General features: G+C 38.4%; 1 protein-coding gene across 3 annotated transcripts in view; it reads right to left on the minus strand.

The window, feature by feature from the left end:
* Window positions 1-1079: 1079 nt before the first annotated feature.
* Window positions 1080-17045, minus strand: part of zmynd10 (zinc finger, MYND-type containing 10) — a 54119-nt gene continuing 38153 nt past the window's right edge. For all 3 annotated transcript variants that reach the window (XM_063067847.1, XM_063067848.1, XM_063067846.1), the window contains 4 exons: window positions 15415-15540; window positions 13975-14096; window positions 11872-11997; window positions 1080-2164 (listed from right to left, as the gene is read on the minus strand). In XM_063067847.1, the coding sequence (XP_062923917.1) occupies window positions 2092-2164; window positions 11872-11997; window positions 13975-14096; window positions 15415-15540 (447 nt within the window). In that variant the 3' untranslated portion in view covers window positions 1080-2091. The remainder of the gene's footprint in view (window positions 2165-11871; window positions 11998-13974; window positions 14097-15414; window positions 15541-17045) is intronic.

Below are 17045 nucleotides of genomic sequence, written 5' to 3' on the forward strand. Positions count from 1 at the left end.
ATAAACTGGACTGGTCAAAGAACACTGAGGCTGTCTACAAGAAGGGTCAGAGCCATCTCTATTTCCTGAGGAGACTGAGGTCCTTTAACATCTGTCGGACGATGCTGAGGATGTTCTACGAGTCTGTGGTGGCCAGTGTGATCATGTTTGCTGTTGTGTGCTGGGGCAGCAGGCTGAGGGTAGCAGACACCAACAGAATCAACAAACTCAGTCGTAAGGCCAGTGATGTTGTGGGGATGGAACTGGACTCTCTGACAGTGGTGTCTGAAAAGAGGATGCTGTCCAAGTTGCATGCCATCTTGGACAATGTCTCCCATCCACTACATAATGGACTGGTTGGGCACAGGAGTACATTCAGCCAGAGACTCATTCCACCGAGATGCAACGCAAAGCGTCATACAAAGTCATTCCTGCCTGTGGCCATCAAACTTTATAACTCTTCCCCTGGAGGGTCAGACACCCTGAGCCAATAGGCTGGTCCTGAACTTATTTCCTGACATAATTTACATAATACTATTTAATTATTTATGGTTTTATCACTATTTAATTATTTAAGGTGCAACTGTAACGAAAACCAATTTCCCTCAGGATCAATAAAGTATGACTATGACTATGACTATAAATTGCAAGCTAGTAAATTTATGGCTTCAATCTTTACTATCAGTGGCAGAAACTAAGCAAAAGATGTTGATGCCTGCTTTTTCTGACCGTGTTGTACTTGGAATACGATGGATGCTGTAAAAAACACAAAGGGATAAATCAAACAAGTCTTCAGAGTCAGTTATTGTTGATTTTATTTTTAATCCAATCTGTTTAACTTTCTTTTAGTTTAACTGATACAATATGGTCTTTTAAGAGATTCCTGGATAGGTAATTGGAGCTTAGAAAAATAGAGAGCTATGGGTAACCCTAGGTAATTTCTAAGTAAGTACATGTCTGGCACAACACTGTGGGCCGAAGGGCCTGTATTGTGCTGTAGTTTTTCTATGTTTCTAGGTTTCTAACTGCAGACATTAACTGACCTAACAGTATTAGTGATGCTACCTGTAATTCCCCTCAAACTCATCTGCTGACAACAATTGAAGAAATGTAGGTCCCCTTCCATTACTGATTCAAGGAACAGCAGTAATACAAGTTGCTTCATGAGTAAAATTATGACACCTGGAAAGTTCTTGACATTTAAGAACATATTCAGTTCTGGAGTCTTAAAGCAATAATTGTTAGTGCATTTCCTGCTTGTTTTCAAGGCATTTACCCATTGGCAGCACCAAATGATGTTTGCATGCTGAGAAAGTATTAACCGGTCTTTCATTTTCTGAGGTCCTTTGAAATGCCAGCAACAGAAAGCAGTTAAATTGGGCGGATCGCTTCAAATATGTACTTCATCCTGATGCTCAAAGTCCCCTATTCCTGATGTTACAGAGCGATCAACAACAGATAATTTAACCATGGTTTTCTTGCTCCTATGTAACTGGTCAAACAGGACCTTAGAAAAATAGAGAGCAACACACAAAAACTACTGGAGGAACCTAGCAGGCCAGACAGCATCAGTGGAGAGGAATAAACAGTCAATGTTTTGGGCTGAGATCCTTCAGCAGGTCTGGACTGGAAATGAAGGGAGAAGAGGCCAGAATAAGGTGGTGGGGGGAGGGGAAGGAGTACAAGCTGGCAGGCGAGAAGCAGTTAATTGATTTAAAAAATAGTTCATCAAGCTCACATTATGACAAAAAAACCACAAAGCAACTTGCTTAAAAACTAAATAAATATTTTTCAGAGTATTACTTTTATTTAAGTTGGAATAAACTTGCAAAAGAAATAAATTCAATTTATCCATTAAACACACTCTCCCCAATCCACATCAATACGAGAGATTGTAATTCTGCCTCATAAATTGCTACCTGCTAACCATTTTTGAACAAATGGGAGATTTAAATGGCTTGCTTCACCCATGTGTGATGCCTCAGAGGCAGTAAGAGTTCCCCATAGATGTGCAACCCCATAAATGAGACTTCACAGTTCTATTCAGTTCCTAATTCCCAGAAAACTAAATCTTCATTGTATGATTTCCACTGAATGTCTTCCAAAGCATAGTCATATTTTTCCAGCATCAGCCATCAGATCACAGGCTTTCTTGTGTTTCGGCCAGTGTTTCACCTGACACTCTCTGAAAAAGAGACAAATAGACAAAGTTAAACAGTATCATAATTAATTAGTGTTTTGACCAACTGATCTTGAAATTTGTTGGCATAGATTTAGGATTCTCCCGTGTCTCACTTGGCTGGATTTGGATATGAGATCAAATGTGATTACTAGCAAGTATTCTGTGAGCACAGAACTCTTCATTATTCATCAAATAAATACACACTCATCATCCTTATACATGTCCCTAAAAACACATAGCCCTCAGCCTCAAAACCCCTCGAAATATATACCCCTCAACCTGACACAACCTTCACACACACATAACCTCATATCTTACATCATATCATGGACCTAGAAATACATCTATTCAAAAACACTGAAGAAGTGCCACTGGAAGATTCCAGACGGTTTCTATTGATGTCACTGAAGCACAGTTTTTATTCTGCTCCCTCTTGTAATATTTGTGGATTTACATTGTGTGGTGTTTCATTGTTCCTATTGTCATGCATCAACAAATGATTACTGTTCAAGTGTGCAACCAGATCTTAAAGTCAAAGTAAATCTATTATCAAGGTATTTATGTTACCATATACTACTTTGAGTTAATTTTTCTTTTTTTTTAAATTTTATTTTTATTTGGATAAGGAGTTCACAATTATCACGTACTTTTTTCACACATATAACTTTTTCCATTTTTTTATATGTATAAAACTACAATTATTTATACATTCTTAAGTATACATTGAGATGATATAAAAGCAAAATAAACATTTAAATAGATAATTATGTACTGTGGTAAATCTAACCTATTAGGCTAAGTAATGAAATTAGTTTTTAAGAAAAATGGTAATAATAGTTTCCATACAACCCTTCTGGACCATTTCCACTGGTCCAAAATGTTGCATACAAGCCTATGTACCAACCATTGTAGGTGTTTATATCCCAATTTGTTCGTGCTTGTTCCTGCCCGCAGACATAATTATCCAATCCCTATGTACTTATTTACTTAATTTTTTCATTTTTTTTATCCCTTTCCCAAATCTTTCCCTTTACTTGTGTTAATTCTCTATTTTCCAAAAAAAAACAACAAACATTTAGACTAGGGGTGCTTACGTTAGCAATATTACTGTGTTGATGAGAAGAGCAATATAAATCATTAGGACAGTCATCTAAAGTCTGCTCGCATTGGGGTTATATATTCAATCCATTTATTCCAGATTCGATAAAATGTTTCTTTTTGAGTTCTCAGGGAGTAGGTCAACTTTTCCATTTTAAATATTTCCAAGATAATTTCGCACCAATCTTCTAATGTAGGTGGTATTGGATTTAGCCATTTTCTAGTGATTGATTTCTTACTTGCTGCTAAGAGGGCCTGCAGCAACTTTATATCTTCCTTCTGTTCAAGGAACAATACATGCCCCAAATAGAGCGTCTCAAAGTTCAGAGGTATCTGGGACCTAAGTACCTTAACTAATGTTCTATGAATACCTTCCCAAAATAGACTTAATTTAGGGCAATCCCAGAAAATATGAAAATGATTTGCCTCCTTAGAGCCGCACCTTCTCCAACACATCACATTTGTATCTTTATATTTTTCCTGATATGGGGTCTTGAAGTATCTTATAATGTTTTTCCAACAATGTTCTCTCCAAGTCAAAGAATTAGTCGAGGACCATTGAAAGCTGCAGATTTTCCCCCAAGCCTCCTCTGAAAGTACCAACCCCGCTTCTTTCTCCCACTTCTCTTTAATATACAGTGTATTTACATTTTTAGCATGGGAGAGTGCATTATATAGGCGAGAAACTGATTTACTAGGTATTGAAGTGCAAGCCGAATTCAGAATCTTGAAAAATTCTAATTCTACTGTTGATAGGTCTGTATATCTACAACTCTGGTTAACATAGTTTCGTATTTGAAGGTACCTAAAAAAGTCATTATGTTCTAGGCCATGTTTGTCCTGCAGGATTTGGAAACTTTGTAATACTCTTTTATCTATAAATGAGAGGTAGGTTGTAAGACCTTTCTTTATCCATAGCTCAAATCTTTTATCTCCTCTAATTTTTCTTAGACATTTACAGAAAAAGTAAGGAAATACAAAAAATAAAGAATTTATGAAAAAACTCTCCAGCTCTCCAAGTTGTGTTGGGCACGTGGCCAAGCGGTTAAGGCATTTGTCTAGTGATCTGAAGGTCGCTAGTTTGAGCCTTAGCTGTGGCAGCGTGTTTGTGTCCTTGAGCAAGGCACTTAATCACACGTTGCTCTAGTGTCTGTGCGAAGAGTGACACCCCACACAGACTTCCAATCTGCGCCTTGTAAGGCATGAAAATGCCCGACGCAGGCCTCTCATGGTCTGAGTCAACGCTCCCTCCCCTCCATAAATAAACACTGACAAAAATCATGCAAATTTTTAAAGTCTATTTAATACTGAGAACATGATTTGTAGAGTTGGGAAACCTGTTCAGAGTTGAGGTGAGTGAAGTTTACCATGCTGGTTCACCATTAAAACACAGCACTGTCAGAATTTGTTTCCAACTTTCTTTTACCTGCCTGATTTATTTCCTCAACTGGGCAGTGTGCAGATATCCAGATTTACTGAGTTTCACCTCAAATGCCTTGGAAGTTTGTTGACAAGAAGTCCCAGTGTGGTGAAAGCAGCAGCATTGGAGAAAACAGCCAAAGTTCTAAGATCAGGAGTAAGTCAGCAAACCCCTAAATCTTACCCCTTTAATCAAGGCTAAATTGTCAAAAAAAAAGCCACAGCTGCACTACAGAAATACATCACTGCTGCAACATGCACACCTTAGGAGACATTTCCTATTCACTTTTCTTTATATCCTGAAGATGCAGTAGTAAGAAATCATCACTTGTCTGAGCAAACAGGAGAGGCACTGAGGAAATGCTCCAGTCCCAGCATCTTTCATGGCCAGAGGAGTATGTGTTATATTTCTTTGTTCTGAATTCTCCAGAGTCTGTGACCAGTGACAGAGCAGAATTGATAGTGAGTGTTGGACCACTAATCTGTCCTTTCAGATCTCTCCACATACATCTCTCTAATCAACATTTTCTCTTTAATGTTCTGTTCTCTTTATCTTTGCAGAACTGAGGGGACCCACTAATTTCTCCATGTCACTGAAGATGATGACATTGGTAATGAAGACAAGAAGTATAATGCATAATTGTGCTTGATGGTGTCACATACCAACATTAGCAACTCTCAGAACAGGAGCTTGTTCAGAGATGCACAAGGACTCAAAGAGCAGAGGCAGGAATCGTTGTTCATGCTTGCTCAGGTATTCAATATGATCCTTCGCATCGGTGCCATCTTTCTGTACCAGGTACACTCTAGCTGGCTCAGCCAGGCTACGAGGCCAGGGAAAGTAATAGACCAATTCTCCACAAGGCAAAGCTACATGATTTCTGTTAGAGTGATCAAATGAGAATTAATGTGCTGAATGAGAAAATAAAATTGAGTGTAACTATGCATTTAAACTTCTGGTCAAGGTTGTGCTGAGCTGCTGTCTCTGTTGTGGTCATGGCTCAGACTTAGCTGTTGTTTTAAGTTGTTTTTTAGGCTTGTAGGGATGAGTTTGGGGACAGAGAGGGGATTTAGATGTCAGGTTAGGGATTAGGGACAGGGACGTGGGGGGAGTTAGAGGTCAAGCCGTAATCTAGGCCTCTGCTCCATACTCTGCTTTTGAAGGCCAGCGATGAGATTGTGTGACAAAGGACATTCATGAACTTCCCTGGCGGGCAGACCAGGGAGGACGAGGCCTGATGCCTCCTTTCCCCATCAGTAAGTTGTCAACGGATTAGAATTCCATGTGGACAAGAGGCACGAGGGCCAGTGATCCACTAGGTATCTGGATCGGTGAGACTGAAATTTGAGACCTAGTGTACAGAGTCTTGTCATCGGTGAGTCTGGAGTTTGGTTTCTCATTCATTGAAATTGGCGAGTACTGGGTGAACACAGAAGATTGAAGCCTGAAGGTTAATAGAAATTAAGGCTTGATGGGCAAAGTCCCAAGTCTGCGCTCTCTGTGAGCCCGCTGGGGAAGCTAAAGGCTCAATGTCTGTGAGTCTGAGTCCGCTGAAGGCTACAGGCTGGAGATGTTTTGACCTGGATTAAAGCACTGTGTATGCGCATGGGTAGTTGGAATGGGACTTGTTTTGCTGTTGCTTCGTTGCTTGTTATGTTCTGTTTTGTTATGTTCTCTATTGCTCTGCCAGCATTATGAGCAAACTAAGATGGCACTGGAATGTGTGGCGATACTTGTGGACAGCCCCCAGTACATCATCAGTTATGTTGGTTGTTAACGTAAACAACATATTTCATTGTATATTTAGATGTACAATTGATAAGTAAAACTGAATCTAAATAATTCATCACTTTTGTAAAACTGCAGTAGCTGATCATTACTATATCTACTATAGTGAGGAGGTGAGATGGCAGTGACCAAGTCTGAATCAGCATTCTCAGTGTCTACTGATAGAGCTATACCCAAGTTTGGGTAGAAAGCAAAGGAACAACAACTGCCACGGGCCAGGCATCATAAAGGAATCACACAAATTCCCCAAAAATACAGCATTGGCTATGAGAAATTTCCTTTCAGCATCTGAATAATCTGATAGGGAAGTCCTGCCTTTCCTTAACCATATTTCTATGATTGCAATAATATGATTGTAATTAATTTTGAGGATGTCTGTCTTTACCATCCTTTCAGCAAGTTCCAGACATCTTCCGTTCTCTTATAACCTTATAGTCATAGTCATAGAGCACTACAGCACAGGAGCAAGCTCTTCAGCCCAGCTAGTCTATGCCAAACTGTTATTCTGCCTGGTCCCATCAACCTACACCTGGACCATAGCCCTCTGTACCCCTCTATTCATGTAGTTATCCAAACTTCTGTTACACATGTTTAAATCAAACCCACATCCACCATTTCCTCTGGCAGCTCATTCTATACTCTCACCACTCTAATGCTCCTCTTAAACATTTCACCCTTCACACTTAACCCATTACCTCAGGTTCTAGTCTCACCCAATCTCAGTAGGAAAAAAGACTTGTATCTATTGGATTTACCCTTTTATCTATACCCCTTAGTTTTGTATACATCAAATCTCCCCTCATTCTCCTACACTCCAGGGAATAACTTACTTAATCTTTCCTTATAACTCAGGCCCTCAAGTCCTGGCAACGTCCTTGTAAAACTTCACTGTATTCTTTCAACCTTATTGATATCTTTCCAATATGTAGGTGACCAGAACTGCACAGAATTCTCCAAATTAGGCCTTACCAATGTCTTGAACAACTTCATCATAACATCCCAACTCCTGTACGCGATACATTGATTATGAAAGCCAATTACCAATAATCTTCTACAAAAAGTTTGTTCTCTATTTTTCGATTCGCCATGCTGAAGAAAATAGACACTTCCTATTTATGACACGTGGGTATCTCAATATTATATTTCATAATTAAGCTTTCCCTCAGCTTCCTGTTCCAAAATAAACAATTGCTGTGTATCCAATCTTTCCTCATAGCTACTGGTTTACAGTCCTAGCAATATCTTTGTCTATTTTCTCTGCACCTTCTTCAATGTAATTGCACCTTTCCTGTAACTTGGTGACCAGAATTCAATGTGCCATCCATTGATTGTTGTTTACAGTTTTAATTTAATTCTCCTGTTCTTCAATGTCAAGTCATGAAATAAAAGAATGGCATTCCATAAGCTTTTTCAATCACCTGTCATATTTACTTTAAAGATTGAGGACATACATTCCGAAGTCTCTGTTTTTCCATACCATATTATTCTGCACTCTGTTGCCTTGTTGCATCTCACCATACGAAATGTCTCATACTTCTCTGGACTGAACTTCCATTGTCAATTTTCTTTCCAAATAAGACCATAAGATATTGGAGCATAATTAGGCCATTTGGCCCATCAAGTCTGCTCCACCATTTCATCATTGTTGGTCCAATTTTCCTCTCAGTCCCACTCTCCTGCCTTCTCCCTGTATCCCTTCATGCCCTGATTAATCAAGAATCTATTAAGCTCTGCCATAAATATACCCAATGATTTGGCCTCCACAGCTGTCTGTGACAATAAATTACACAGATTCACCACTCTCTGGCTGAACAAATTCCTCATCATCTTCATTGTACATGGACATCTATCTGTTCTAAGGCTCTATCCTCTAGTCTTAGACTCCCCCACCATAGGAAAAATCCTCTCCATATCCACTCTATTGGGGCCTTTCAACATTCAATAAATTGCAATGAGATTCCTGCGAGTAGAGGCCCAAAGCCATCAAACACTCCTCATCTGATAAGCCTTTCAATCCTGAAATCATTTTTGTTTTCCTCTTTTGAACCCCCTCCAATGTAAACAAATCTTTTCTTAGATTAGGTGCCCAAAACTGCTCACAATATTCCAAATGAGGCCTCATCAGGGCCTCACAGAGCCTTAACATTACATCGTTGCTTTCATGTTCGAGTATTCTCAGAAGCAATGCTAACATTGCATTTGCTTTCCTCACCACCAACTCAACCTGCAAATTAACGTTTAGAGCATCCTGCACGAGGGCTCCCAAGTCCCTTTGCACCTCAGATTTTTGAATTTTCTCTCCATTTAGAAAATAGTTTATGCTTTTATTCCTTCTACCAATGCGCATGATCATATATTTCCAGACTCTGTATTCTGTCTGCCACATTTTTCCCATTCTCCTGATCTGTCTAAGTCCTTTGGCAGCCTCTCTGATTCCTCAACACCACCCTGCTCCTCCACCTATCTTCGTATTGTCTGCAAACTTGGCCAGAAAGACATCAATTCCATCGTCCAAATCATTGACGTGTAACGTAAGAAGAAGTGATCTCAACATTGATCCCTGTGGAAAACCACTAGTCAGCGACAGCCAACCAGAAAGTGCTCACTTATGGTATCTTCTTTAACATTATTGGCTAGCTTACTTTTGTAAGCGATCTTTTCCTTCTTTATGACTTTTTAGTTGCCTTCTGTTGGTTTCTAAAAGCTTCCCACTAATTTTTGCTCTATTTTCCTCTCTCGTGCCTCTGTAATTCCCTTTATTCCACTGTAACACTGATACATCTGACTTTAGCTTCTCCTTCTCAAATTGCAGAGTGAATTATAGCTATCATATTATGATCACTGTCCCCTTAGGGTTCTTTTACTTTAAGCTCTCTAATCAATTCTGAATCATTGCATAATAGCTGATCCCTCTGTGGGCTCAACCACAAGCTGCTCTAAAAATCCATCTCACAGGCATTCTACAAATTCCCCCTCTTGGGATCCAGCACCAACCTGATTTTCCCAGTCTTCAAAACCCCAAAACTATTGTAACATTGCCCTTTTGACATGCATCTTCTATCTCCCATTGTAATTTGTAGCCCACATCTTTGCTACTGTTTGGAGGTTGGTATATAACTCCCATCAGGGTCTTTTTACCCTTGCAGGTCCTTAGCTGAACCCACAATGATTCTACACCTTCCAATCCTATGTCACCTCTTGGTAATGATTTGATTTCATTTTTTTTTCCAACAGAGCCACACCTCCCCCTCTGCCTGCCTGCCTGTCTTTTCAATACAACGTGTATTCTTGGACATTAAGCACCAACTACAATCTTCTTTCAGCCATGATTCAGTGATGCACACAATGTCATACATGTCAATCTGCAACTGCGCTACAAATTCATCTACCTTATACCGCATACAGTGGGCATTCAAATATAACACCTTCAGTCCTATATTCGTCACCCTTTTTGATTTTGGTCCCCTTTTGCATTGCACTCATCCCATTGACTGCACTTTTGCCCTATCATCAGCCTCTCCTTACTAGCAATCTCATTATACACTGCCTCTGTTTGTAAAACAACTACCTTATCATCAGCCCTATCACTCTGGCTCCCATCTCCCTGCCAAATTAGTTTAAACCCTCCTGAGTAGCTCTAGCAAACCTGCCTGCAAGGATATTGACCCCTCTCAGGTTCAGATGCAACCCGTCCCTTTTGTACAGGTCGTAACTTCCCAGACCAGGCTAAAAATTTTCTTCCTAATGGTCAGCCACAAAGTCAGCTTCTGCATCATTTGCAAAACTTCTTTATCCCACAGTGAAATCATTGACATGTGTTACAAAAATCACTATTGAGCCCTATCAAACCCCACTAGTAGCAGCCTTACAATCACCAAGATGACCATCATCAATCACTTGCTCTTTCCTGCCACTGAGCCATATTTGGATCCAATTTTCTTTCTCTTAGACCTTACAGGCTCTTATTGCTTGAATCAGCTGACAAAATGGGATATTGTCAAGGTTCTCGCCAAATTTCAGGTAAACACCAACAATTTAACTGCTCTCATCGACACTGCATCTTACCCCCTTAAAAATAACATCAATCGATTAAAAAATTCTGGCTGTTCGGGATAAATAGGTGTCTTTCTAGGGAAATGTTTATGCTCTTCAATGTTCAAAAGTTCAAAATAAATTTATCATCAAAGTACATACATGTCACCATATACCACCCAGAGATTAATTTTCTTGTGGACATTCACAGTAAGTACAAAGAAACACAAGAAAATAAAAAATAGATGCCCATAACTTGCATTCCACTGAAGTTATACTAGCAAGCCTGTGATTATTCATTTTATTCCTTCCTTCCTTTTTACACTGTGGTATGTTAGTAGCTCCCACCCCCCAATCACCTAACATCACTTTGGTAGCTATAAATAATTGAAAATTAAACAATGGAGCCTTACAATTTCCTCTTTGCTTCTTTTAAACAGCTGGGTTTATGGTTCATTCAGGTCTATTTACTTATCCACTTTCAAAATGCCAGGAACTAATGCTTCCCCTTTTACTGTTTATCCCATCCTATATTTGACACTCGTCCTCCTGAAATAATACACAAGTATTTTGTTCTTCTTTTACAGAGAATGTTGTGTATTCAGTCTGAATCCTACCCATTTGCTCCTCAACATACAGCTTAATTTTTTGATCCCTGAGGTTCTTTTTTAGTTATCCTCTTGCTCTTTACATTAAAAGTATCTGTAAGATCGTTCATAGTTTAATACTCAGATTTTTTTCATACTTATTGCCTTCATAATTTTTCTTTAATTTCCTTCCTAAATCTTCTACTCCCTCAATTTTCTATTAAGCACCTGACATAAGCTTCCTGTTTTTATCTTGAATTTCCCTCTTATGGTACCTAACATTAGGGATGTCCTAAATCCGGTATGAACTCAAAACTATGAAATAAAGGCATGCATCAGTGCAGTCAACTTTTGAATGCTGCATGAAGTACATAGTTTTGTTGTAACTGGTGATACACTGATTCAAAGAAAAAAAATGCATTCTATATATAACATTGAGCAACATATTACAATTTTAGCCCTCACATAATTGCGCACACACACACACTCCCTTCTGAAATGCACACGCTCAAATCAACAACATCCCCCAATATACGTACATATCTAAACCTCTTTTTACTTTCCAGTTTACAATTGAAAAAGTAAACAATGGCAGGTCTCAACATCATTTTAATATGGCATTAAGTAAGCGGAATGTACTTTTTTAACAATAAACCATGGATAAAAGTGCAGGGGCAGTACAACTTCTAGCAGGAAGAAGCATCTCACTTTGAGTTGCTGATTTCCTGATAAGGATTGGCTCTGTAAGCTATTCTTGCTGAGATACCTCGAGATGACTCTCTTACCTTGCACAGTACCATTCAACCTGGCAGCGTGAGCACCGCTTTGCTGCTTCTGCTCCACAAAATCCACATTTTGGACGGTCTGCAATGAGATTCTGCATCACATCCAGATTGTAAGTCTCTGCCAATCTGTGCATCAAAAGAGGCAGTGCTGCTGATATTCATTATGGATCAATGTGTGATTCTGTGTCATGAATTCACTTTCAATACCACAGTTGAACATTTCGATAGTAACACTGACAAATGTGGCAATGCGTTTTAAAGTTACACTCCCTCAGTCTTCTCTAGCTGCAACTTTGTGTGATCTTGCATGGATCAGAAAATATCACCTTCTGTTGGGATCATATGGAAAGGGCATTCCACTTATTTACTGATTGCAATCTCTGAATCATCTGCTGTTATCTGTGAATATTAGTACATGAAAGAACTGCAATTTATCGTTTGTACAAAAAGGTATTTTCCTAGGATGTAAAATATGTTTAAAAGAATTATTGTATCTTTATGCAAACACGAGGAAATATGTAGATGCTGGAAATTCAAGCAACACACACAAAATGCTGGTGGAACGCAGCAGGCCAGGCAGCATCTATAGAAAGACCTCGGCCCGAAACGTCAACTGTACTTCTTCCTATAGATGCTGCCTAGCCTGCTGCATTCCACCAGCATTTGTGTGTGTTATTGTATCTTAATTCCATTTTTTTGGGCCAATGCATCAGTACACCCTGTATTAAAGGGATTAAAATGTTTTCACTCTTATAAATTTACTTCCTTATGCTTGATTCTACTTTTTATATAATCACCTATATACATCCAATTGTTCTGGGAGCTTTCCAGTGGTTACAGTTGCCTCTGTATTTTTCTGGAAACTTCTTGGATTTTAGTGATTCATGTCATATTACTTGCACCTGGCTACCTTATTGCTTAATTGTTATCAGTGGAAATTCTGTTATCAGTAGTCTAGTATGAGAAGGCCACATTATTTTTCCTCTTTCTCTTTTCTTTGCTCTCTCTGCTATGCTTTTTATTCCCTCTTCTTCTTTAGTCTTGCAACACATAATAAAACAATTATCAGCAATAACCTTTGGTTCACAATAGCATCAGGATCCAGATGGTGGTTACTAAGATCCTCGCAACAGAGGTTTGTAGTCCCTGACCAGCAATAGTAGGCATGAACCTAAACTCTATTCTGTCTCTAATGTTTTACTGTTTGCACAAGTGACACCAGAGTAGTTAGTGAAGTCTCAAGCTTTTTAGCAGGATTTCCCCTTGAAACATCCTAAAGTACGCACTACTGGGCCAAGTAAAAGGAGTTTCAGTCTGTCAACATTATGCTCAAATTGGGACTAACAAGGGTAGACATACAAGCTCTCAAACCTGCTGTAATCACTCCGAGAAACCTTTCCTAATGTAATCAATGATCTCAAGTCCACTTTTCCACCTGATCAAACAAACTATCCAGCATGAAATTGAATCTTATATTGCTTCAATTGAACTAGATAAGCTTGTCACTTGAAGGTGTGGGTGCCTAAAATGGACAAATACATGTTCCAGTGCTGGCACTTTTCCCCCGGTTAATACATACTGACTTAAATGAAAGTATGTTTGAAGATCATATGTCAAACTTCAAAAAGAATAAATTATCTCTCTGTATGTAGTTGTATCACCTCTAGAGATACGAATAAATGGGTTGAGTTATCATCCAGCATTGTTGTGTAGCAGATGTATTTTAAATCAAAAAATGGAAAACAAATAAAATTATGGCTGCTGGGATTTAGAACAAGATCAGAAACTCTGTAAGAACTCAGCCAGTCAAGCAGCATCTGTGGAAAGAGAAACCAACGAAACTCTGTTCATTGGTTTCTCTTCCCATGGATGCTGCTTTGTTGGCTGAGTTCTTCCAGCATTTTTTTTGTATTCTAAACCAACTTCTTTTAATAATATGGTACTGATTTGAAAATATACTTGTCTGTATTCCATTTGTTTCCATGATTAAACACATTGTTTAGTTCCAAGTTAATTATAGCTTTGTGTAATTCTAGTCTTTATGTGTATATAAACATACCTTGCTACAAGTCTGGAAGTCAGACAATAAGCTGTCAATCATACCTACGTGCCTGTTCGAGCAAGTCCTGTTCAGAAGGGTTAAATGCAGTCTTCACTAGGTGCTTGGCAATAGCTTTCCATTTGTTCGAGTTCTCTCTGATGATTCTATCCCTAATATCAGGGATCTAGCAGCGGAAAGGAGAAAGAGACAAATGTAAAACCCAGGCATTCTATCAAATTAAAGAGCACAAATATTGATCCACAGCAGTAATCCATACATCTTACAGCACCAAATGATAGATCATTCAACTCACTCTGACAAGCAATTCTACTCATTTCAAAATTCAATTCAGTTGCAACTGCAGTGTTGTTAGCAACTGATACTGTGAGCAAGTTACTTGAGTTATTCCTGATCCATTGTTGGTTATAAGATCATTCAGATCATCTCTGGTAAAGCAGAATGGATGAAAATACCTCAGAGACAGAGATCAGTATCCTAAGAATTCCTGAAGCTTGAAATTCTAAAGATGTTCTATGACCAAACTAGTTATAGCTAAAACTAAGTTTTTGTACCTTATTGAAGAACTTGTGCTTTGTTGAGTTCCAAATTCTACTTTTAATGTTAGAGGGGAAGTCAAGAGGAAAAGAATTATGTCCCAATCAATTCAAGCATAATGGAAACAATTCAGTAAAAAAATTACAAAAGCACATAAAGGTCACAGTTTAACTAAATGACAGATAACAGGAATAGGACTTGATATGATTCTAGGTGACAAGGTCCTCAAATAATAAGCTGAACAACTTTTTTTAAAAACATGCTTAGAGCTTTATAATTATATCTGGACCAGAAAGCTCAGAAACGGCAGAAAATGAATGCAAAAACCTGTAAATAAAACATAAAACGATAAACACATTATGAACATTCTCCTAGTGTAAGAATGTACTTTTTTTCCCGCTAGGGAGGCTAAGACTTAACTAGCTGCCACTGATCACATGGTATCAGTCAATTTGGCCTCCAATTTGAAACTACCACACTAACAGTACATAACTGAACAAACTATATATACATTATATGAGACTACAACTAACACTGGAAATCCTTAGGTTGGGAGTTATCTGCTCTAATGTTGGGTGTCATGTGAATAGAGCACATAAAATCCACATGGCATGAGTAGACCATAATATATCTGTATAGGTTATGTAATAGAAGCATTTCCCTGGATCCCATTACTAATGAATAGGAGAAAATGTTGCGAGTTAGTGTTTTAAATTCAATAGAAAAGCTGTTTTAACCAAGTCAGGATAGATAAAGAGATATTATATTACAAAATTTAGACTGATTAGAAAACTCAGTTTTAAATTTGGATACAACAATTTTATCTCCATAAGATTGATGCCATAGGTGTCATTTATGGATTTAGTCTATTCAAAAGCTGTTGCATTTCTAACACATTTTATGGTGGTGATAGTGAACTTATCCATAATTATAGCCTAACACCAAACCTGTTCTAGGACGAGATTTTTCTTTGGTAGAGGAGGATTGACCACGGCAAGATGGCCTAGAAAGCGTTGTAGTTCCACCAGATTGGGTAGCTGGTCAATGAGAACTTCAGTCAGGAAGCCTTGAAGCTGATGAACAGAAAATATTGTTGCAGAATACTTAATACAAGTCCTGGAATGTGACTAAAATAATTTGAGCCCTTTAATACTACTGAAACCGTACGATATTAAGGATGTGCTATCAAAATGAAGTATTTTGATTTGTCTCAATGAGCATTAAGGATGACGTAAATCATATATAAACTACTGGCTGTGATGATTCGTCATATGCAACTTTCCACCTGAATGGAAAACTTATGATACTTAAGTTCCTGTAGAAGGAACAAAAAGAAGACAACTGAAAAAAACCTTAAAGTTCTTATTTTTAATTTTAATTAAATATTTTATTTATAATATACAATAAAATTCAGATTAATTTATTTAATCACATGTACAGTATGTGGGAACATACAGTGAAATGCATTATTTGTGTTAACAAGCAACAAACCCAAGGATGTGTTGGGGCAACCTGCAACTGTTGTCAATACATTCTGGCTCTAAAATAGCATTCCACCACGTTAGTAAAACAATACAAGCAATAACAACAGTAACAAGACAACAGAATTTGGTCGACATTTCAGGCCGGAACCCTTCGCCAGGACTGTAGAGGGAAGGGGCAGAGGCCCTATAAAGAAGGTGGGAAGGAGAAGGTGTAGGGGGAACCCTTCTTTGGGATCTTTGGGTCTTTGGGATGTGAGACAAAACAGGAGCATAAAAAAAGAACCCATCCAGTCATGGAAGATTGTGTAAATGACAAAAGGATAGCAAACATGCAGCTGAAAATTCTGCAGGCAGGTTTTGGGCACAACCAGAGAAAAACTTGAGATAAATAACAAATAATGCTTCTATTTTGGTGGTGTCACTTGTAGAATCCTCAATAATGCATCCCCACTTCCTGAACTTCTACCAGATAAGCAACAACTTTGCTTCATGTCTCTGTAGGTCCAGGGGTCACAGAGTGACTTGAACCAAACCACAATTATAAAATTTGATACTGTATAGGGCCCAGTGACGAAGCAATGCACTCATGTCAATAGACAGTAACATTGCTTTTTTCATTATAAGACATCCTCTATCCTTGAAAGTCATATAGCCATGCCATTAATGAAGCTCCTTTGATGTTTATGTATTAAAGAATACAAAGGATGCTGGGTTAGTTTAAGAAAGTGGTGCTAAGTGGTTCAAAGATCAGTCATTATCCTATTACATGGAGAGCAGGCAAATGGTTGAATGGCTTTCCCCTGCCTCCGTTTGTTATGTTCTTACCATACATTTATATGAGCTGTAAACACCTGTAGTAAGCTTAAAAACTTAAAAAAGAAAAGTCTACAATGTAATGCAAAAGGTAATAAACATTAAGGGAATTCTGGAAAGTTCACACATCTATCATTATGTCGCACAGATTCATGCTGACCACACCATGCTGACAAGTAAACAGTACACAATGGTAAGACAGACAGTTTCCTTCTGAAATGAGAAACTGCCAGGAAATGCAAACCCCTTGTTCCTACAGAGTAAATTAGAGTAACAGAGTA

This window comes from Mobula hypostoma, chromosome 15 (assembly GCF_963921235.1).
Source record: "Mobula hypostoma chromosome 15, sMobHyp1.1, whole genome shotgun sequence".
NCBI lineage: Eukaryota > Metazoa > Chordata > Chondrichthyes > Myliobatiformes > Myliobatidae > Mobula > Mobula hypostoma.